Below are 24,097 nucleotides of genomic sequence, written 5' to 3' on the forward strand. Positions count from 1 at the left end.
GGCGACTCGTTGGTCATCTTCACCCGATTCTGCAAGAGGGCCATTGGGATCTGACATAGGGAAGAGGGTTACAAATGCACTGTAATGCATGGTGCCTACTCAACACTGGTTCACCAGGCTGGACACAGTTTAGGCTGGACACAGTTTAGGCCTACTGCACCATGCCTTGTGCGAGAGGTATCTGCTGAGCGACAGTCTGAAGTATGGGTGGCAGGTCTCTAGGCTGACGACCTCACAGATCTTCTCCAGGCTGGACATTCTCACTTCTCTCTCTTCCCTCCTCTCTTCCAGTCCACCATGAATATCTATCCTCACAACTCAGTGTTTGTGTGTGTGTGTGTCCAAGAACATGTGCTTCCTCTGATAAATGTCTCTCTTCCTGTTGTAAGACAGGGCAGTCAGAAGTGAAATCCAGGATCCTTGGGACGTCCATACCCTAAACACTAACCCCTACCTAAACCATTTAAATGTAAACTTCAATGGGTTAGGGACGTCCCGAGGTTCCCGGATAGCATGGTCGCAGACCTAGGGTCAGGGTTCCTTTTGGCTTCAACGTGCTTTTTGTCCATTCTCACTTCCCGTCTCGGATGTATGCTAATCACATGACGAGACCATTGACGGTACCACAGTACAGTGTGTGACTAGACCGTTTTATTATAGCTCGGTGGACTAGACTGCTAACTTTTCACCCGCGGAAAGAGCGTTGCAGCTGGAGATTAACAACGAGCTGTCAAATATTCATACATAAACTACACCGTTAGCAGACTTACATTGCGATCTGTAAGTAAATACATCTGTTTTGGATTGTTTGTGTCATTGGAAACGGTGTGCGCTTGGTGCTGGCTAAACGTCAGAACCAGAACTATAGCTATCTCGTTAGCCTTTTGCTAACTTAGTCAGCTAGCTGTTTTTTTTCTATGGTTACTTTATGTGTGTGAATTGTTCAGTAGCCAGCCAGCTGGCTGGTTATATATCTGTCTGTCTGGACTGGCTAGTTCTACTCAAGTGATTTCCCTTCCTACTGACAATGTAAACACAGCCTACTGCTCTCGTTGTTAGCTAGCTAACTTTATTATTTCTAACACGGTATACATTTAGCCATGCATAGGATTTACGTGAGTAGTAAGCGTTCAATGATCAAAGACCGTTATGTCCGTGTCACCTGACTAGTCGTTGCTGGATGATTTTAGGGTTGTCATTCAGTAAACCATGACTTCCATAAACAACGGTCTGGACTTCTTACCTAGGGTGTAATCATTAGTCCAAACAGTGCAACTAAAACGAGAGTTAATATTGGACAAATTCAGGTAGGTCCCTCCCCATTTCGTTCCATGTGCTTCCGTTTAAGAAATGTTTTACAACAGAATCGGCGTAATATGCCCCTGTATGTTATTGTCAGAACCCTTGACCCCCTCTACTGCTTCAAGCTGTCCGTTTCTGCCTCAGGCTTTCTCCTGGTGTATAATGAAGCGGATGAGGGGTGGGCGTCACACCAAGTTGGGCGTGGCATGAGACAGGGACACACCGTGGGTGTCACTGCTACCACCCTGCACCCCCCCATCAACATGGCCTCCAGCTACCTGCCCCCCTTTGAGGGCACAGGGGAGGTGAAGGAGGGCTTCCTGTGCCCGCTTTGCCTGAAGGACCTGCAGTCATTCTACCAGCTGCAGGAGCATTATGAGGAGGAACACTCTGGGGATGACAGACATGTCAGGGGACAGCTCAAGAGTGAGTCTCTTAATGCTTGTCTTTGCATTTAGGTCAGCTAATAATGACCCAAGAGTGAGTCTCATAGCCGGGTAGCCTTGCCCAGTTCATTGAAGTAATCACTACTGTCATCCTGTTGGCTGCAGGTCTAGTCCAGAAGGCTAAGAAAGCCAAAGACAAGCTGCTGAAGAGGGATGGAGAGGACAAGCCAGAGATGGACAGCTATGAGTCCTTCTACTACGGTGGAGTAGACCCCTACATGTGGGAGCCTCAGGAGCTGGGTGAGACTGGGAGCAGTATGCAGAGGGGAAACTGGGAGAAGAGCAAAGTGGTGGGGTGGTAAAGGGCTTTACATCTGCTGCTCAAACAATCCACAGTTAAGAGATTTATTGGTCTGGTCATTGCATGCTACTGAGTCATCTCACCTGAATTGTAACTAAGAGTGTTGTTTTGTTATGGTCTCTAGTTTTAGAGACTGCTTCCATCCAGTCTGATGGTGTCCCCTCTTCTCCTCCGTAGGAGCCACCAGAAGTCATCTGGACTTCTTCAAGAAGCACAGAGCTGCCAGGATCGACCACTACGTCATCGAGGTCAACAAGCTAATTATCAGGCTGGAGAAAGTGAGCACACAAACAATCACAAGTCGTTTCCCCCTTGGGTTTGACGATGTGGGTTTGACACATACAGTAGCAGTTACACACCCTTTCTGACTCACCATGTATCCTGTCTTGTGTTTCAGCTGACCTCATTTGACAGGATGAACATAGATGCAGGCAAGATTAGAGGTGGGTTGAGAGGGGGCCATATTGCAGTATATTTTGTTTTTTCATTATCACATTATACAGGACCCACATTTGTTCTTATTGAGTACAGCTCCTCCCTGTGTGAATTTGAATGTCATTTTCTGTGTGAATCCTGAAAATCCACTCCTCTCTCCAGTGATTGAGAAGTCTGTTGTGTCGTGGGTGAGTGACTCTGATGTCCCGTTCTGTCCCGACTGCGGGAACAAGTTCAACCTCCGGAACAGACGACACCACTGCCGTCTCTGTGGCTCCATCATGTGTAAGAAGTGCATGGAGTTTGTGCCCCTGCCTTTGGCTTGTGAGTACACTGTATACACACTTACACACATACAGCGATATTACACCCATATTTAACCAGAAAATCAACAGTGACATCAGTGTTTCTCAGAATTAGTTAGTTAGTGACTCACCAACCAGTTTTCTTCTCTCCAGACAAGCTGACCAGTGGGACAAGGGAGGCCCTGAGTGTTCCAGGCAGCCCGGGCCAGTCTCAGTCCCCTCCAACAGGGGGTGGTGGGGGCAGCATCAGCGGGATGGGCTCCAGGAGAGGCAGCATCAGCAGCCTGAGCAGTGTCACCTCCATTCTGGAAGAGAAGGACGACGAGAGGATCCGTTGCTGCTGCCACTGCATGGACACCCTGATGAGGAAACAGCAGAAACTGGAGGAGAAGGACCACGTGCCTGACATCGTCAAGCTCTACGAGGTAACACACTGTTGTTCACTGTGTAGTGAGCTTGCTGTCATTCACCATTCATCCTCCTGTTTTCCTTCCAGAGGCTGAGGCTGTGCATGGACAAGGTGGACGAGAGAGCTCCAGAGTACATCAGAATGGCTGAGTCTCTTAAGTAAGACGTAGTCTGTCTGAAATGACACCTCGTTCTCTATATAGTGTGCTACATTTTACGAGAGATGTATGTGGCTGTGGTTCTGTTTGGTCAAACTTTAACTTCTCACAGTGCTGGAGAGACCACCTATAACCTGGACACGGCTGGTGGACTGAGAATGGAAGTCCAGAAATACTACGAACTTATCGATGCACTGAGGTACATACTATATACAGAATGTGTTATGTGTATGTAGGGTTGGCGATATTTGAAGGACACCTCTTCTACGATATGCTACTCTAAATATCACAATATCCTACGCTACCGTTCAAAAGTTTGGGGTCAAAGAAAAGCACATTTTCTGTCCATTAAAATAACATCAAATTGATCAGAAATGCAGTGTAGACATTGATAATGTTGTAAATGACTAAATTGTGTTAGCTGGCTAGCTAACTAGCTAATAAAAGTACTGAGTCAGAGCAAATGTAGCTAGCTAATACAGCCTGATACGAGTGCTGGTGGAGGCTTAAATCAGCATGTTGTTTGTGCAACAGTATCTTCTAAGTCAAAGAGGAATAGGCGAGGCATGAATATGTTGGCTACATGAATAAAGATTTAATGTAGCCAAAGATTATAGGGTCCTCTAGGAAACACTGAACATCACTTTGATTCCTACCCTGTCACTTTAACTCGTCCATGGCATTTTCATTCGTTGTCATGTCAAACAACACTGTATTCAAAGTGTCCACTATTATTTATATTCTAACTATAGAATTGGAATAAACATTCTATTTCCATGATTCCAAAAGTTAATCCAAAAGTGTTTTGATCTAAATCGCAATTGCAACATTTGGTTAAAAATAAGATCTTGTTTTTTTGCCCATATCGTGGCAGTGGAAATGATCTCAAATGAGTGCAGGAAATGTAGAAATTTATGGAAATGCAGGAAATTATTTTAGGTTGAAGTTGAATTGAACAGTATAAAACAATCAGAATGGAGAAAGACCCATTGAAATAATTTAGAATGTATGTGTTGCCAACCTAGGGTCACGCACTGCTCATGAAGCAAATGTAGGGCTTTCATTAATCAAAAACATAAAATACCGTCAACATTTTGAAAAATACCATGATATGATATTTTGGCCATATCGCCCAGCCCTATTATAGTCACATTAAATAACCTTAGTATGGGGATAAAATAAGGCTTAGTTCATTAATTTAGACTTCATTTTCAACATATTGATACAGCCTAACTGATAGCAGTTTTGACTTGTAAAGTTCAAATATAGTATAGTCTTGCAGTTCACGATATATTGACAGTCAAATATCATGATATTCGATTTCATCATACACTATATGACCAAAAGTATGTGGACATCTGCTCGTCGAACATCTCATTCCAAAATCATGGGAATTAATATGAAGTTGGTTCCCCCTTTGCTGCTATAATAGCTTCCACTCTTCTAGGATGGCTTTCTGCTAGATGTTGGGACATTGCTGCAGGGACATTCAGCCACGAGCATTAATGAGGTCGGGCACTGATGTTGGGCGATTAGGCCTGGCTCGCAGTCAGCGTTCCAATTCATCCCAAAGATGTTCGATGGGGTTGAGTTCAGGGCTCTGCACAGGCCAGTCACGTTCTTCCACACCGGTCTTGACAAACCATTTCTTCTTTGTGCACGGTGGCATTGTTTTTCTGAAACAGGAAATGGTCTTCCTCAACTGTTGCCACAAAGTTGGAAGCACAGAATCGTCTAGGGGTGCCCAACCAGTCGATCACGATCTACTGGTTGATCGCGGCATGCTTGCCAGTCGATTGTGAGATGATTATACATCTACTAAAATCCAGCCACACAAATCAATTCCTATAATCTCTTTCTGTATTTACATTCGACAGTCCTTCATTCATAGCAATGTCTGAAAAGTCACGTGATTTACATAAAATATGACCAGTCCCTGCCCACTTATTGACGTATGCCTAGTTAGCGTGGTCAGATGCCGCCCTCCAACGCCAAGTCGAGGTAACAGTGATGCCAGGCAGGCAGGCAGGTAGCTAGCTAGCTAACTTTGTAGTCAGATTCGTTCTTAAATTGTTCTTAAGTTGTGTGGTAGACAGCAGCAATAATGAGTGAAGGGAACGATACAAAAAAACAGAAAACGTATAATTTCCACAAGAATGGGAGGATGATTCTTTTTTTCATCATGTCAAACTCAAAATGTGTGTCTCATCTGCCATAATAGCATCGCTATCCCAAATAAAGGTAACATAGAACAACATTTAAAAAGAGATTTCCCAGCAAAGACTGAATTACGAAGAAGAAAGGTACAAGAACTAAAAAAATCAACGGGCAGTGCAGCAGTCAATTTTCACAAGGCCTGTGACCGAAGGGAAGGCGGCAACCATAGCATCTTATCGTGCGAGTCACGTTCTTGCTAAGCATAAAAAGTTGTTCAAAGTTTGGGAGATCAAGGAAGCATTTATTGAGGCTACAAGACTCTGTTTGGGGATTTTAAGAATAATACTGAATTGATGGCTTCCATCAATGACATTCAGTTGTCTAGAAATACGGTGACAAGATGTGAGGGAATAGTGGAGAATCAACTGAAGAAGGATATTGCCAACTGCGAGTATTATTCCCTCCAGTTTGACGAGTCCACAGATATGGTAGATGTGGCACAGTTATGCATTTTCATCAGAATGTTTTTTGACAACATGAGTACAAAGGAAAAACTACAAACTACTCTCCATTTTGCCACTGAAAGGACATACAAGGGGCAAAGATATTTTTCAAGCTTTTATGGAGTTTGCTAACAAATTCCAACTGCCCTTTTGTAAGCTTGTTTCCATTACTACCGATGGGGCACCCGCTATGGTAGGCTTTCTTAGTTTTCACTGCGTAGTTCATCAGCAAGCTTTGTGCGGGAAGATGTTAAACATGAAAGAGGTGATGGATGTTGCGATTGTGTCTTCTATTCGAGCAAGAACCCTACGGCGGAGTTTATTTCACGCTCACTTAGAAGCGGAGCACACAGAACTGCTGCTGCTCACAGATGTGCCGTGGCTGAGCCGAGGTACATTTTTAGGGAGATTCAGTGAGTTGTTGCCTGAAATCAAGGAGTTTCTCATGGTCTCCAAACATGCAGAATATGCACAGCTAGAGGACACACAGTGCCTCCTGGATTTAGCTTTTCTCACTGACCTAACTTACATGCTTAATGAACTGAATGTAGAGCTGCAAGGAGAAGGCAAACATGCAATCAACATGACCAGCTCTGTGAACACTTTTAAATGCAAACTACAACTGCTCACAAGAAAGCTGCAACGTAAGGACCTGCACTTCTTTCAACACATGCATTCAGAACTTGAATGTCAGGGCAAGGATACAGCACAGTTTGACAGTGCACGTTACGTGGAGCAAGTCCAGAGCATCTTATCTGAGTTTGATAGGCGTTTCACTGATTTGCATCACTTGAGCCTATTGCTACTTATAAACTCAGCAAAAAAAAGAAATGTCTCTTTTTCAGGACCCTGCCTTTCTAATATAATTCGTAGATCTTCATTGTAAAGGGCTTAAACACTGTTTCCCATGCTTGTTCAATGAACCATAAACAATTAATTAACATGCACCTGTGGAACGGCCATTAGACACTAACAGCTTACAGATGGTAGGCAATTAAGGTCACAGATATGAAAACTTAGGACACTAAAGAGACCTTTCTACTGACTCTGGAAAAACACAAAATGAAAGATGCCCAGGCTCACAGCTCATCTGAACCTGCCTTAGGCATGCTGCAAGGAGACGCATAAGACAGGACGGACAGCTGATCGTCCTCTCTGTGGCAGACCACGTGTAACAACACCTGCACAGGACCGGTACATCCGAACATCACACCTGCGGGACAGGTACAGGATGGCAACAACAACTGCACGAGTTACACCTGGAATGCACAATCCCTCCATCAGTGTTCAGACTGTCCGCAATAGGCTGAGATATTGTGGACTGAGGGCTTGTAGGCCTGTTGTAAGGCAGGTCCTCACCAGACAACACCAGCAACAACGTCGCCTATGGGCACAAACCCACCGTCGCTGGACCAGACAGGACTGGCAAAAAGTGCTCTTCACTGACGAGTCGCGGTTTTGTTTCACAAGGGGTGATGGTTGGATTCGCGTTTATTGTCAAAGGAATGAGCGTCACACTGAGGCCTGTACTCTGGAGGGGGATCGATTTGGAGGTGGAGGGTCCGTCATGGTCTGGGGCGGTGTGTCAAAGCTTCATCGGACTGAGCTTGTTGTCATTGCAGGCAATCTCAACGCTGTGCGTTACAGGGAAGACATCCTCCCTCATGTGGTACCCTTCCTGCAGGCTCATCCTGACATGACCCTCCGACATGACAATGCCACCAGCCATACTACTTGTTTTGTGTGTGATTTCCTGTAAGACAGGAATGTCAGTGTTCTGCCATGGCCTGCGAAGAGCCCGGATCTCAATCCCATTGAGCATGTCTGGGACCTGTTGGATCGGAGGGTGAGGGCTCAGGCCATTCTCCCCAGAAATGTCTGGGAACTTCCAGGTGCCTCGGGGGAAGAGTGGGGTAACATCTCACAGCAAGAACTGGCAAATCTGGTGCAATCCATGAGTAGGAGATGCACTACAGTACTTAATGCAGCTGGTGGCCACACCAGATACTGACTGTTACTTTGGATTTTGACCCCTCATTTTGAAATGAGTTGCACTTATTTATGTAAAACATGTTATTGGTCCACATTATATTTGGGTATCAAATAGGTATCATAGCAACAGGTTCATACTCAGTGGTGTGTTGCGTTTCATACATTTTGTTGGTTGGTTTAGAGACTGGTACTGACTGATCTCATCAGGCTGGCAAATGAAAAAGTAGATCTCACGTCAAAGAAGGTTGGGCACACCTGGTCTAGAATGCTGTAGCGTTAAGATTTCCCTTCACTGGAACTAAGGGGCCTAGCCCGAACTAAGAACAACAGCCTCAGACTATTTCCTTCTCCACTAAACTTTACAGTTGGCACTGCATTGGGGCAGACTGTCAGATGGTGAAGCGTGATACATTTCTCCAAAGAACATGTTTTCACTGCTCCAGGGTCCAATGGCGGCAATCTTTACACCACTCCAGCCTACGCATGGCATTGTGCATGGTGATCTTAGGCACTTGGTGGTCCTGTTCTGTGAGCTGTTGTTGCTCCTAGACATTCCCACTTCACAATAACAGCACTTACAGTTGACCAGGGCAGAAATTTGACAAACTGACTTGAAAGTCACTGAACTCTTCAGTAAGGCCATTCTACTGCCAATGTCATTCTACTGTTTGTCTATGGAGATTGCATGGCTGTGTGCTCGATTTTATACACCTGTCAGTAGGGTTGCACATTTTGGGGAATATTCAGAGGTGAAAACTTTCCGTGGGAATATATGGGAATTAACGGAAATATATGCAAATGGTTATTAATACCATTTAAATGTAGATGCTTTTTTGCATTGGGTAGATTTACCATATCATATGGAGACAGAAACATAAACCCTATACCATATCATAAGTAGACATAATTGCAAATTATTTGCCCGGATGGCCAACAATTTTTCAATCTTTGTATTGGTCAGCCTGTTGTGTGTGTGTGTGTGTGTGTTCCCAAACAAGGACCAATTGCGCTCTGAGGTGGCTGATGTTAGTGGCTGATGAGATATGTTGGCACGACTGCCATATTGCAGCTCCATCCCAAAGCCCTTGCTTGGAAGACTGCCAAGAACCTTGCCCTCATCCAGGCCAAGGTGGCGAGACACAGTAGTGATGACACCATAGGCCTTGTTGATCTCTGCACCATACTTAGGGTCCAACATTTACGCTGCGGCGTGTATGGGCTTCAGGTAGAAGTCTTCACGCTTTTTGATGTATTTCAGAACTGCAGTTTCCTCTGTTAGAACAACAGTGAAGTGGGCAGGGCAGTACAGATTTCTTCTCTTACATCTGCAAGCTGAGTCTGAACATCAGACAGGATGGCATTGTCTCTCTCAATCCGTGCAATGGCTACTGCTATAGGTTTCAGGAGTTTCAGGCTGTTTACCACTCTCTCCCAAAATACATCATCCAGGAGGATCCTCTTGATGGGGCTGTCCATATAGGCATACTGTGATATGGCCATTTCTTGGAGAGAGTCCTTCCCCTCCAGGAGACTGTCAAACATGATGACAACAACACTCCAATGGGTTTTGCTGGGCAGCTTCAATGTGGTGCTCTTATTCTTCTCACTTTGCTTGGTGAGGTAGATTGCTACTATAACTTGATGACCCTTCACATACCTAACCATTTCCTTGGCTCTCTTGTAGAGTGTAGTGTATCCATTGTTTTCAGTGCCATGATGTCCTTGAGGAGCAGATTCAGTGCATGAGCAGCACAGTCAATGGGTGTGATGTGAGGGTAGGACTCCTCCACTTTAGACCAAGCAGCTTTCATGTTCGCAGCATTGTCTGTCACCAGTGCAAATACCTTCTGTGGTCCAAGGTCATTGATGACTGCCTTCAGCTCATCTGCAATGTAGAGGCCGGTGTGTCTGTTGTCCCTTGTGTCTGTGCTCTTGTAGAATACTGTTTGAGGGGTGGAGATGATGTAGTTAATTATTCCTTGCCCACGAACATTCGACCACCCATCAGATGATTGCAATACAGTCTGCTTTCTCTATGATTTGCTTGATCTTCACTTGAACTCAGTTGAATTCTGCATCCAGCAAATGAGTAGATAAAGCATGTCTGGTTGGAGGGGTGTATGCTGGGGGAAGAACATTCAGAAATCTCTTCCAATACACATTGCCTGTGAGCATCTGAGGTGAACCAGTTGCATACACAGCTCGAGCAAGACGTTCATCAGCATTTCTCTCACTACGTTCCTCTATTGAGGATTCCAGGAAGACCATGAGCTGTTGCTATCGATAAGGTGTCTGATTCATCATTTTCACCTCGAATAGAAGTAGAGGGACTTTTGTCAGAGGTTGCTTGTTGTGAGCGCTGAGGGAACTTTATGCACTTGGCCAGATGACTCTGCATTTTTGTTGCATTCTTCACATATGATTTGCCACAGTATTTACAAAAGTACACTTTTCCTTCTACATTAGCTGCAGTGAAATGTCTCCACACATCAGATAGTGCCCATGGCATTTTCCTGAAAAAAGGAGTAAAAAAACTAATATAATTCCATGTACAAATAAATAGTTAAGCAGTTAGATTAAACAACTCCTTTGTAAGATAAATGTTTTAAAATGAAACATGTATGGAAACAGGTGAATTAACACTCCTTAGTTAGCAGGCTCAAGAAAGCTAAAACCCACATTGCAGCAAAAACTAACTAGCATAAATTGTTAACAAGTTAGAAAGGAGTTAAAAACACTATGCTGTAGGCTACTATTTACTAGTTAACAAAAAATATGTCATATAAAATATATTCACCCCTGCCAGTATTGTAATCAAAACATACCAGAAAGCATGTAGTCCTTGACTCAGTGTAGTAGTGTGGGCTCAATAGCATCTCATTAGTGTGCAAGAGCTTGAGAATCAGCTGTACATGTGATGGAAGAATGCACAGTGCATGTAGAGGATTGCAATTCCATTGAATTGGGGATAGTTCAACCAAAATATGCCACAAGACCTAGAATTGCCTTATGTGTAGTTTGAATAAAAGTGTCTGCTAAATAACCATATTCTTGTAACATTCTCTATGTATTTCTGTCAGTAAGAGGATCTTAACACTGGGAATGAAGGAGGAGCCACAGCCCCATCCAAAGAATCTCCAGCTGCAGAGGATGGTCAGATACACAGCCACACTGTTTGTCCAGGTGAGACAGAGGGTACACTACTGTACATAAAGAGCAGTTATGGATAAGCTGAATGGTGTGGTGAAGAGTGAATGATTAGTCACTTTCCCCAGAATAATAGCTCAATACAAAACACATTCAAACACCTCCCTTTCTCAACCCTTTTCTCTCTGTTTCTCTCCATCTCTCTCTCCCTATCCCGCCCCCCTCCTGCAGGAGAAGTTACTGGGTCTGATGTCTCTGCCCACTAAGGACAAGTATGAGGAGATGAAGATGAAGCGGAAGCAGGAGCAGGAGAAGAGGCTCGCCCAGGAAAGACTGGTGAGGAGGCTGCTTATTGTTTAAACTAAAGACCCAATAATGATACTCCAAAAAGGATCTGATATGTCTGATACCAGGAAAGCTAAAAGTAACTGCTTTTATAAGTAGTGTATTACATAGTAAAGCTGTCTCTAAAAGCGTACCTTCCTATCTTCTTGCCAGGCTGCCCAGAAGAGAAGGCAGGACTCTGAGAAGAACCGCCCAGCCTCTAGCACCAACGGGGAGCCTCCCCAGGCCCCCAGAGTACTCCGCATGACCAAAGCTGGAGGCTGGCTGCCCTCCTCAGACACCCTCCACACCCACGGGGAGCTGGAAGACCCCATGCTGCAGCAGATCGAGAATATCCGGTCGTTCCTGCGGCAGGCCAAGGCCGCCCATAGACATGACGAGGTGGCCATGCTGGAGGAGAACCTCAGGCAGCTTCAGGTGGGGAAACCTACATAATGTTACAAAATGTAGCTGCGAAATGTACTGCGATTACAATGCAATGGACCGTAACAGGGCTCTGGTCAGATAGTGCACTGTGTAGGGACTAGGGTGTGATTTGTTGAACTGTGTGTTCTCCAGGATGAGTACGACCAGCAGCAGACCCACCTGGCCATCACTCTGTCCCAGAGACTGGCCCAGGAGGAGCTGCAGCACCTGGAGGACAGGGAGAGGGGGAAGATGAAGCACAGGGCTCAGAGCCAAGCCCCAGGATCCACTCAGGCCACATACACCTGGCAGGGCTCACTGAACCTAACTGATACAGGAAGCCTCCATAGGGACGGGGAGGAAGAGAACAAGGAGGAAGAGTTGACCCCTAAAGCAGAGAGGAGCCCCCCGTCCATGAGGGCCTTCCCTGCCCTGACGGACCAGGATGAGGAGTCGCCCCAGTGGCTGGGGGGAGATGTAGAGGGACAGAACAGCGCCTCCTTCAACCCCTTTAAGGAGGAAGACTCCACCACGGTGGAGGAGGATCTGTCCAACCCGTTCTCTGAGGAGATCCAGAAGGAGCACAAGGAGGTAGCTAACGGGAAGAAGGAGTACAACCCGTTTGAGGAGGAAGAGGAGGGCGGGGTGCAAGTGCAGGCTGATGGCGTCACAGGCAACCCTTTCGAAGAGGAGGAGGAGGAGAACGATGAAGGTAACCCTTTTAAAGAGGCTTCTGGGATTACCCTGCCGGGAGCCTCGACCAATCCCTTTGAAGAGGAGGGTGAGGCAGCAATGCCAGACGTTGACCTGATCGAGGAGGAGTTGCTGCTGCAGCAGATCGATAACATTCGGGCGTACATCTTCGACGCCAAGCTCAACGGGAGGCTGGATGAGGTGGAGCTGCTGTCAGAGAACCTGAGAGAGCTGCAGCACACCCTGCAGGAACAGAAGCTTAAGACACACTGACAGAGACACTACCTCTGTCTCTACTTTTCTCATCCTCCATGCCATCACCTGATTCTTACAACAGGGCTGCCCACCCAGGGTGCCCACCTAGAAGCTAATCCGGAGACTCTACAGTAGTTCCCTTTAAAGCTGGGATCCGCAAAAGGCGAAACATCACCACTGGTCGCCCCAGGTGCATTTGTTATTGTTTTTCAAACGGAGGTGATGAGCATCCAGTATCATGATAAAAACAGTTTGTAGGACATACTCTGCTGTTATATCCAGAGGAGGCTGGTGGAGGAAGCTATTGTAATGGCCGGAATGGAATGATTGGAACGGAGTCAAACGTGGTTTCCATATGTTCTGTGTTTGATAACATTCCATTTCAGCAATTACAATGAGCCCATCCTTCTATAGCTCCTCCCACCAGCCTCCACTGGTTCTATCTCATGTGCGATGATGTCCGATGAAAAAAGTGTTTGTTTGAAGTAACGTCTTTTGTTGTTGTAATATCGCAAACAGACATGGCAGTTTCACCGCTAATGATTCAAGCTTTAAATGGCCAATGATCTCATTGATTCTGGGTTGGTTAAGGTCAGTGTTAGGTGGGTTAAAACATTTGTGAAGGAACCACCCACCCCCCATTCCCCTTGGGTATTAGCCCTCTAGACCAAGGGCCGCATCTCAATAGTCTATACTCCCTCTCCTTGTCCCTTTCCTTCATCTGTATTGATGTGAATGAACTGCACAGGTGACAGCACCTAGCATTATTTATTTGCTGATCCTGATCATCCTGCCATGTAAGTGCAGGGTCAATGAGAGGAGACAAGGAGAGAAAGCAAAACTATTCCATTGAGACCCTGCTCAGGGTTATGCAGCCTAGCACTAAAAGGAGATGCATTTATATTCATTTCTTCACTCTTGTACATACTAATAACACTCACACTCTATGAAGGCCTCATTTAGGAGCCCTGTTGTTTTTGTAATTCTATCTGTATGGTAAGAAGAAGCACAAGGGCAGAGTAAGTCATCACTTCCAGACAGTTGTGCACAGTCAGCCACAGGAGGTAGGATCCAAGGGTTCATATTTGGGCAACAGAGGCCTGACATCGTCTGTAGTCCTGCTATTCAATACCGATACCTTATGTAGAACCAGGGTTGCCTTGAAGGTCGCAAAGTTTTTGGAAATGTTATGGTCTTCTTGAACGAAAACGTTCACTCTGAACTGACAGCTGTCGTCGGCACCTGAATACTAAGCATTACTAACTTGTTACTGCTACATTTTGTCTGTCAGATCTTCACATGCATGTTTGAGATTGTATGGGAGTGGAACCCCATTGCCGTTAAGACATCTTTTCTCTGTCATCCCTGGGGGTCCAGTGACCGCTAGAAAGAGAATGTTGAACAAAACATTAAGCCATGGTGAGCGATACCAACAAAAAAACTGTTTTAAAATCCTGCTTTGCTTTCAGGGACTCCTTCTGTTAGCTGGTTATGTCTATTGAATGACTAAGTTGAAGCGCAGGATAGATTCATTTTTTTTGAGTATGCATGATATCACTGAGACGCTTCTGCAGTGGTCCAAAGTAGGCTAGTCTCTCTCCCTGCACTGTGTTCTCCTCCCAACACAGTGGAGACTAATCCTAACCCTGTGTTTTCTCTTTTAGTGCACCAATGATGGCAGGGTCAGAATCTGTCCTGCTCTGAACTTACTTTCTCACCCTGCAAACATCCAGTTTACTTTCTCATATGCCAACTTAACTACAGTGTGTATTTATGCAACTGGTTCAACCAAGTCTCTTAACTGCACTTACCAATTAACACACAACACCGTTGTTGCACTGGAGATGTTTAGGTCTGAGGCACAGGATAATAGGTTACTTTACCCAGAATGCTCCATCTGTCACATCATCAGCCTTCTACTCTGTATTCATAAAGTCTTGGCAAAACTTACATCTAGTTTCCCTCTTTGGATTCTTGATTTCTCATTGGTAATGAAAAAACACTAAACCGATTCAATGCTACCTAGTATTATCACATACTGTGGCAAACTGTTTCCTGTTGTATCCAAGTACTAATTTCCTTGCCTTAAAGTAAACAACAGTACTTGATATTAAGTTGAACTAAAGCAGTATTGTTCGCTGTAGTCTCATGCACACTCAACAGAACTTTGAAACATGCATAATTTATTTGTGGCAAATATTAATGAACTGTTGAGCTTTTTCATAATGTTGCCTGTTTACCTTTGTCACTGGCTCTGTTTACACAGGCAGCTCAATTCAGATTCCCCCCCACTAATTGGTCTTTTGACAAATCACATCAGATCTTTTCAGAGCTGATTGACAAAAGACCAATTATTGAAACATCAGAATTGGGCTGTGTTGAGGCTCCATCACTCAACACTAATTAAAGACATGACCTATGAAAAATTGGAAGGGTGGCATTTTCATTTATTGACATTACAGGATGCGAGTGTGTGTTGCAAATATTATGCATCAACTCCACACATACACACTTGATTTAATTCATCAGTCTCAATTATCCTTATTTACAACCACTGACATAAAATCTAAATATTTCCTTTAATGTACAAAAACAAATCCACAGTATTTCCAGTGAAACATATTTGACATAGTAGTATTGCTGTCCAGTCTCAGTCCTGTGCGGCTGCCATCTGTGCACGGTATTTCCCAGTCATCTCCTTGGGCAGCGGCGTGGTGCCCGGGCAGGGAACCTGGCCCTCCACCTCACAGATACACTCCTTCAGACAGTACTTCTTGGGCCCAAAGTTGGCTGGGTTAGCAGCCTCCATCCTGGCTAAAGCCTCAGCCTGCAGGACCTCACTGTAAAGGGAGAGAATAGACAATGATGAGAAGACAAATTAACCAGTAATATTGTATTATACACTTAGACAAGAGTAACACCTAACCATAAAGGGCTAGTGCATTCAAAAATGTGAGTTTCCTGTGTTGTGTATATTTCCACACCGAGGTTGGAATAATTCTGTGAAATTGTGAAAACGATAATGCCCTTTTAGTGTAAGAGCTGTTTGACAAGACTGCCTGAAATTTCAGCCTGTTTTGGTGGGAGAGTTTCAAACCTCTAAGGTACTTTAATTGTTTCCCAGCAATGATTTGATAACGAGATATTGGACCTTAACATTCCTCTTGACATTAGGCTACTGTCAGCGACATTAACTCGTGGCTTATTTACTGGCATCTAGCCTGAAGACTAGTCTGTTTATGCTTTAGCTTAACCAAATCATTTGTGGTTGTCATGCCAAACAGACTGCTGCAACCCAGGAAGGCCTACACATCTACACTTCTGGGATGTATTCATTAGTCAGATTCTGTTGCAAAATGATTTGCATATGAAAAACAAGAGTTTCTATTGGACAGATGCAGGTAGGTCCCACCCCTTTTCGTTCTGTTCGCTTCCATTTGGTTCCTAGAGTAAACAGTTTGTTGCAAAACGTTTTGTGACAGAACAAACGTTTTGCAAAGGAATTCGACTAATGAATACATCCCTGTTATAGAACCAAATCAAGCAGTGGGCTGTGATGAGAATGGGTATCGGAGATTATGGTACTATCAGTACTTACTCGGTCTTGCCAAGAATAGTCTTGACATGTTGGGTGATTTGTTTATGGTCCTTCCCCTCCACATCCACCAACACCTGCTCTCCATCATCTACATGGAAGAGAGAGATCCTATTAATTTACAAATTATTTTCTAATTCTAAGGATATACCATGTCAGACTTTTTAACAAAACAGGCCTAATAGACTTGATAAAATCACAACCACAGACTTTATGCAGTAATGACAGATGCACAAACATGTAAAATAGAGGCATAGTTAAAGGTTATATCAATCATAGTAAGTACAGAATTGGACTCACCTAGGTAGAACTTTAGGAATGGCGATGGTGTCATGTTCTTAAACATCATAATTTGAACCCAAGGATTTTTGTACTGAATTTGTGGAACATTGAAGAACACAAATTTTCTGCAGAAAAAGAGAAAAGATGCATGGCCAACCAGGCTGTACCAACACACTCATAGATCCTGACCACTGGGTTATAGCTCTGATCCAGGGCATTACGTGCGTCTTGCTAATGCTGAACAACTCGTTGTCGCATGATGGACAGTTTGTACTTTCAGGACAACTGGGAATTCGAAAAGAAACGGGGTCAAGTCATTGACAGCAGTGATCTTCAGGTCGGAATATGGAGTGAGATACATGCCAAAATGTTGAACGTACGTATCATTAGGATCGTAAGAAAATCCATATGTAAATTGTTAGGATCATAAGAAAAGCCATGCATAAAATCTGTGAACATTCAAACGCCATGTTACGATTACGGCCTAACTTGAACAAATCTTGTGCAGCAATTCTGAATTACAATAATGACTTAAGGTTTTGTCAGTTTCATGTCACCAACAAAACAACAACATACACCAAATGGCCTGTGAGGAGTGCTACGCGAACAAGCATAACACAGTATGTGTTAACCCGTAGTAACCAGTAGTATCTACCAGGAATAATTCATCATAACCAGTAGTATCTACCAGGAATAATTCATCATAACCAGTAGTATCTACCAGGAATAATTCATCATAACCAGTAGTATCTACCAGGAATAATTCATCATAACCAGTAGTATCTACCAGGAATAATTCATCATAACCAGTAGTATCTACCAGGAATAATTCATCATAACCAGTAGTATCTACCAGGAATAATTCATCATAACCAGTAGTATCTACCAGGAATAATTCATCATAACCAGTAGTATCTACCAGGAATAATTCATCATAACCAGTAGTATCTACCAGGAATAATTCATCATAACCAGTAGTATCTACCAGGAATAATGAATCATAACCAGTAGTATCTACCAGGAATAATTCATCATAACCAGTAGTATCTACCAGGAATAATTCATCATAACCAGTAGTATCTACCAGGAATAATTCATCATAACCAGTAGTATCTACCAGGAATAATTCATCATAACCAGTAGTATCTACCAGGAATAATTCATCATAACCAGTAGTATCTACCAGGAATAATTCATCATAACCAGTAGTATCTACCAGGAATAATGAATCATAACCAGTAGTATCTACCAGGAATAATTCATCATAACCAGTAGTATCTACCAGGAATAATTCATCATAACCAGTAGTATCTACCAGGAATAATGAATCATAACCAGTAGTATCTACCAGGAATAATTCATCATAACCAGTAGTATCTACCAGGAATAATTCATCATAACCAGTAGTATCTACCAGGAATAATTCATCATAACCAGTAGTATCTACCAGGAATAATGAATCATAACCAGTAGTATCTACCAGGAATAATTCATCATAACCAGTAGTATCTACCAGGAATAATTCATCATAACCAGTAGTATCTACCAGGAATAATTAATCATAACCAGTAGTATCTACCAGGAATAATTCATCATAACCAGTAGTATCTACCAGGAATAATTCATCATAACCAGTAGTATCTACCAGGAATAATTCATCATAACCAGTAGTATCTACCAGGAATAATTCATCATAACCAGTAGTATCTACCAGGAATAATTCATCATAACCAGTAGTATCTATCAGGAATAATTCATCATAACCAGTAGTATCTACCAGGAATAATTCATCATAACCAGTAGTATCTACCAGGAATAATTCATCATAACCAGTAGTATCTACCAGGAATAATGAATCATAACCAGTAGTATCTACCAGGAATAATGCATCATAACCAGTAGTATCTACCAGGAATAATGAATCATAACCAGTAGTATCTACCAGGAATAATTCATCATAACCAGTAGTATCTACCAGGAATAATTCATCATAACCAGTAGTATCTACCAGGAATAATGAATCATAACCAGTAGTATCTACCAGGAATAATGAATCATAACCAGTAGTATCTACCAGGAATAATGAATCATAACCAGTAGTATCTACCAGGAATAATTCATCATAACCAGTAGTATCTACCAGGAATAATTCATCATAACCAGTAGTATCTACCAGGAATAATGAATCATAACCAGTAGTATCTACCAGGAATAATTCATCATAACCAGTAGTATCTACCAGGAATAATTCATCATAACCAGTAGTATCTACCAGGAATAATTCATCATAACCAGTAGTATCTACCAGGAATAATTCATCATAACCAGTAGTATCTACCAGGAATAATTCATCATAACCAGTAGTATCTACCAGGAATAATGAATCATAACCAGTAGTATCTACCAGGAATAATTCATCATAACCAGTAGTATCTACCAGGAATAATTCATCATAACCAGTAGTATCTACCAGGAATAATGAATCATAACCAGTAGTATCTACCAGGAATAATTCATCATAACCAGTAGTATCTACCAGGAATAATTCATCATAACCAGTAGTATCTACCAGGAATAATGAAACAGAATAATAATGGCTGTTTTGTGAATCTATTAATTATGTATGAACTCTTTGAACTCTCAAAATATATTTTTTTTAATCACTCAAAATCTTGCCAAAGCATATTCTGTAGGAGGGGTTAATATGATTTATATGAATCGGGTCATGAACCTATGGACTTTGAAATTAACAAAGGGAGAGGTAGGCAAAGCCTGCCATAAGCTTATTCCCACACTTTACAATAACTCTGTTGCAGTGGTCTTAGGCAGTCTCTGTATAGGCTATTCCCTCCATCCCGACACTGCTGCCCAGTTGAAGCGCTTGTGATCTCCATGCGCCTTCAGAAAAGCACCCCTCACCCTCAGAAAATGCCGTTCTGGAGGCCTATTTGACTACTAGCCAAAAAAAGCGTAGAGCATGCATGACGCGTTCAACGCATCATTCCAACATTTAATTCATCTTCATTCAGTTCAGTCAGGATGTCATCCATTTAGTCATTTGTGAATTGCGATAGGAACTAAATCAAAGAGAATAGAACAGTTTTATCCATTTGTTTAATGAAATCCATGTGAGTATTCAAAATTAGCTAAATTCCCAAGTTCTTTATCCTGCCACTTTAATAACTCAATGTTTAATTTAGGCCTATCCCCCCCCCCCAAAAAAAAAGTCCTTCCAACTTGTAGGCATTGCAACTTAGGCTATCATTTTGGATACTGGTGTCTTGCAGAATAATTGTAGAACTCTGTGTTTTATAACTTTTTATTATAAGGCTCCCCTTAAAAAGAGACCCTAGCTAACAGGCCTCTAAATATAGTCTCTAAATACATTTCAAACAAAATAGTTTGAAGCTGGCTTAACGCTGGGCTGAGGGTGTAAACATTGGCATGGTTGTTGCTGATAGGCTGATAGGGAAAACAGATTTGGCAATAAGAATAGGCTATAGTCAAAACCATTTGGGAACCCTTGGCTATTTCGCTCAGGACAGCCTAAATCATATTAACTTCCTATTTTGCAGCTCAGGTGGTTATTCAAGACAAGGCTCTCCTGTGCCTTTATCATTCTCACACAAGTCATTTGCTGAAGGCCAAGCCTATACTACTTCATCTACTGGTATAATGTCGTTATTGGGGGCGGCAGGGTAGCCTAGTGGTTAGAGTGTTGGACTAGTAACCGGAAGGTTGCATGATCAAACCCCCGAGCTGACAAGGTACAAAACTGTCGTTCTGTCCCTGAACAGGCAGTTAACCCATTGTTCCTAAGCCGTCATTGAAAATAAAAATTTGTTCTTAACTGACTTGCCTGGTTAAATAAAAGGTAAAATAAAAATTGAATGTAGTTCTAAAACAAGCTCTAGACTTTTATTTTGGAAATTAAACTGGGAGCTGCAAAGCAACTGGGCTAGAGGTTTTTACCTTTATTTAACTAGGCAAGTTGCTTGATTGACTAGCTAACTTCGACTAGCTACATTCGGTTCAGAATTATGTAGCTGTGACTAGTAGCCCTAACTATTGCGTAGCTGTGACTAGTAGCTAGGGTTGCAGAATTACAGGAACCTTCAATAAATTACCTGGGTTTTCCAGAAATCCTAGTTGGAGGTTTTCCTGGTTAGAGGGACTCTGATTCTCTATTGGTTTCAGACTTTTGGCCTCCCATCCCTTTCTAACCACCTCTCGCCGGCTTTGTATTCATGTTACCTGATGAAGTTGCTGTACAATATGATCACCTCTCACCTCTGATGCACATTCAGATGTCATAAATCAGCACTGCAGAGCTCTCCCTGTACTATGCCGTGCCTTGATTGTATTACTGTTGAAAGACATTCAAAGACTCAATCACGGACACTCTTACTGACAGTTGTGGCTGCTTTGCGTGATGTATTGTCTCTGTGCTGTTGTCTGTGCCCAACAATGTTTGTACCATGTTTTGTGCTGCTACCATGTTGTTCTCATGTTGTGCTGCTACCATGCTGTGTTGCTGCCTTGCTATGTTGTTGTCTTAAGTCTCTCTTTATGTAGTGTTGTCTCTTGTCGTGATGTGTGTTTTGTCCTATATTTATAGGTTATTTATTTATAATTTTTAAAATCCCAGCCCCTGTCCCCGCAGGTCTTTTGGTATGCCACCATTGTAAATAAGAATTTGTTCTTAACTGACTTGCCTAGTTAAATAAAGGTTAAATAAAATGTAAATAAATTCCCAGAATCAAGCAGGAATAAACAGTAAATCCGGTAACATCCAACCAGGTTTTCTGCAACCTTACTAGTAGCTGTGACTAGTATCCCTAACTATTATGTCGCTGTGACTAGTAAGAAAGAGAGCAACAACCATGCCAATGTTTATACCCTCAGCCCAGCGTTAAGCCAGCTTCAACTTCAGACTCCTTAACTCCAATAGCTTTAGAGCTACGGTATAATTACTGTCCCCTACAGTGAAGGGAGAGAGAAACATAGAGGGAGAGTATTTAAATTCAGTAACTTTAAAGTTTATTCTACGGTTTGAATCACCTCACTTCTTTATACAAATATTGAGACTGATAATACAGGGACTAGTATGAGTATCGGGGGAGGAGAGCTTTGAACTTTAAATTATCCCATCTAGGAGTCGTAACACAGATCTAACTGAACGTTTACGTTTCACGCTTTTTTTTAAACGATAAGTAAATGTAATCTTTTGGCAACTCTCGTTCCATATCAGAAAGTCGGAGTTCTAGAAAGATGCCCGAGTTTTCGACTTGGAATTCAGAGTCGGGTGACCATTTTAAACGATTTTCCCAGTCTGAGCTCGTTTTCCCCCCCGAGTTCCCAGTTGTCTTGGACGCACTGTTAACTCGGCAACTACTGGTTCAATTTCTATTGCATATCTGTACAATTATAACAATGAAACAGAAATATAATTGCTCTCTGCATTGAAAGACTTATCCAAAAACAGCTAGGTTAACTAGCTAGTATAACAAACTGACCTTGCTCCGTCGCTGAGCTGTCCATGTGTGTTGTAATTTACTGTCACAATCTTTACTCTGTTTTTCAATACAACTTCTCCCTTCTGGAGATACTCCAGCGTTCGTCTAATGGGGAATCTTCCTTTCATAGGCATTTTTAGTCTTTATTTCCACGTTATAATTTGGAATTGAAAAGGACTCACAACACTCCAGTTGGGCGCTCTTTGATGACGTATACTATATGCGTAAAGTTTAAGGTCCTTTACTAGTTACCACAGCCACAAAGACATAAACCCTGCCTATTTCTAAACTTTGATTTTAAACCTAACCTTAACCACGCTGCTAACCCTGATCTTAAGACCAAAAGCTAACGTTTGTTTTCATTATTTTTTTTGTGACATAGCCAAACAACTTTGTGGCTGTGATAACTAGTGGAAAATGTATTGTCTTCTTCTTCAGTGGTGTTTAACGGCGGTTGGCAGCCAATGTTTAGGGTGCATTACCGCCACCAACTGTAGGGGGGTTAAAAGGGAAACTCAATATGGTGATCTAAATCAAATCAAATCAAATCAAATTTTATTTGTCACATACACATGGTTAGCAGATGTTAATGCGAGTGTAGCGAAATGCGTGTGCTTCTAGTTCCGACAATGCAGTAATAACAAGTAATCTAACTAACAATTCCAAAACTACTGTCTTGTACACAGTGTAAGGGGATAAAGAATATGTACATAAGGATATATGAATGAGTGATGGTACAGAGCAGCATAGGCAAGATACAGTAGATGGTATCGAGTACAGTATATACATATGAGATGAGTATGTAAACAAAGTGGCATAGTTAAAGTGGCTAGTGATACATGTATTACATAAGGATACAGTCGATGATATAGAGTACAGTATATACGTATGCATATGAGATGAATAATGTAGGGTAAGTAACATTATATAAGGTAGCATTGTTTAAAGTGGCTAGTGATATATTTACATAATTTCCCATCAATTCCCATTATTAAAGTGGCTGGAGTTGAGTCAGCGTGTTGGCAGCAGCCACTCAATGTTAGTGGTGGCTGTTTAACAGTCTGATGTCCTTGAGATAGAAGCTGTTTTTCAGTCTCTCGGTCCCAGCTTTGATGCACCTGTACTGACCTCGCCTTCTGGATGATAGCGGGGTGAACAGGCAGTGGCTCGGGTGGTTGATGTCCTTGATGATCTTTATGGCCTTCCTGTGACATCGGGTGGTATAGGTGTCCTGGAGGGCAGGTAGTTTGCCCCCGGTGATGCGTTGTGCAGACCTCACTACCCTCTGGAGAGCCTTACGGTTGAGGGCGGAGCAGTTGCCGTACCAGGCGGTGATACAGCCCACCAAGATGCTCTCGATTGTGCATCTGTAGAAGTTTGTGAGTGCTTTTGGTGACAAGCCGAATTTCTTCAGCCTCCTGAGGTTGAAGAGGCGCTGCTGCGCCTTCTTCACAATGCTGTCTGTGTGAGTGGACCAATTCAGTTTGTCTGTGATGTGTATGCCGAGGAACTTAAAACTTGCTACCCTCTCCACTACTGTTCCTGTCATGTACTGTCATGTTGTGTCTTGTCTCTGTCCTTTCCCTTCACCCTGTCTCCCTCTGCTGGTCGTTGTTAGGTTACCTTTTCTCCCCCGCTTTCCCCCAGCTGTTCCTTGTCTCCTCTTGACTACCTCGTCACCCCTTCTCCCACCTGTTCCCCTTTTCCCTCTGATTAGTCCCCTATATCTCTCTCTGTTTTTGTTCCTGTCCTTGTCGGATTCTTGTTTGTTGTGTTTCATGCCTGAACCAGACTGTCGTCATGTTTGCTGTAACCTTGTCTTGTCCTGTCGGAATCTGCCGGTCCGTCTGAG

The 24,097-nt window shown here is 42.9% G+C and overlaps 2 protein-coding genes across 6 annotated transcripts; one reads left to right on the forward strand and one right to left on the reverse strand.

Annotated features, from left to right (window-relative positions):
• Positions 1-521: 521 nt before the first annotated feature.
• On the forward strand, positions 522-15,284 carry LOC110492434 (rabenosyn-5). Of its 5 annotated transcripts, none has more exons than XM_036947429.1 (14): positions 524-780; positions 1,191-1,307; positions 1,447-1,728; positions 1,854-1,988; positions 2,227-2,327; positions 2,447-2,492; positions 2,647-2,808; positions 2,943-3,214; positions 3,286-3,356; positions 3,468-3,554; positions 11,088-11,190; positions 11,386-11,490; positions 11,653-11,916; positions 12,058-15,284. In XM_036947429.1, the coding sequence occupies exons 3-14, from the start codon at positions 1,509-1,511 to the stop codon at positions 12,868-12,870; spliced, it is 2,379 nt and encodes a 792-aa protein (XP_036803324.1). In that variant the 5' UTR covers positions 524-780; positions 1,191-1,307; positions 1,447-1,508; the 3' UTR covers positions 12,871-15,284. The 5 variants fall into 5 exon arrangements, with proteins under 5 accessions (XP_021422428.2, XP_036803324.1, XP_036803325.1 ...); XM_036947430.1 differs by having other exon boundaries at positions 1,248-1,307; XM_021566753.2 differs by lacking the exon at positions 1,191-1,307 and having other exon boundaries at positions 522-780; positions 2,647-2,769.
• Positions 15,283-22,488, reverse strand: mrps25 (mitochondrial ribosomal protein S25). The gene is made up of 4 exons (XM_021566756.2): positions 22,246-22,488; positions 16,748-16,854; positions 16,451-16,538; positions 15,283-15,692 (listed from the first exon to the last, which is right to left on the reverse strand). Exons 1-4 carry the CDS (start codon positions 22,377-22,379, stop codon positions 15,503-15,505), a joined length of 519 nt encoding a protein of 172 aa, XP_021422431.1. The 5' UTR covers positions 22,380-22,488; the 3' UTR covers positions 15,283-15,502.
• Between the last annotated feature and the right edge of the window lie 1,609 nt (positions 22,489-24,097).

Source organism: Oncorhynchus mykiss, chromosome 16, assembly GCF_013265735.2.
Source record: "Oncorhynchus mykiss isolate Arlee chromosome 16, USDA_OmykA_1.1, whole genome shotgun sequence".
NCBI classification, from domain to species: Eukaryota; Metazoa; Chordata; class Actinopteri; order Salmoniformes; family Salmonidae; genus Oncorhynchus; species Oncorhynchus mykiss.

Excerpts from the sequence above, each read along its gene's own strand:
- LOC110492434 (XM_036947429.1), top strand. The coding sequence starts at position 1,509 with ATGAGACAGGGACACACCGTGGGTGTCACTGCTACCACCCTGCACCCC. Across the intron at positions 1,989-2,226 it reads GTGGGAGCCTCAGGAGCTGG|GAGCCACCAGAAGTCATCTG; the intron begins GTGAGACTGGGA and ends TCTCCTCCGTAG. Across the intron at positions 11,917-12,057 it reads AGAACCTCAGGCAGCTTCAG|GATGAGTACGACCAGCAGCA; the intron begins GTGGGGAAACCT and ends TGTGTTCTCCAG.
- mrps25 (XM_021566756.2), bottom strand. The coding sequence starts at position 22,379 with ATGCCTATGAAAGGAAGATTCCCCATTAGACGAACGCTGGAGTATCTC. Across the intron at positions 16,855-22,245 it reads CAGCTCAGCGACGGAGCAAG|AAAATTTGTGTTCTTCAATG; the intron begins GTCAGTTTGTTA and ends CTTTTTCTGCAG. Across the intron at positions 16,539-16,747 it reads ATTCCTAAAGTTCTACCTAG|ATGATGGAGAGCAGGTGTTG; the intron begins GTGAGTCCAATT and ends TCTTCCATGTAG.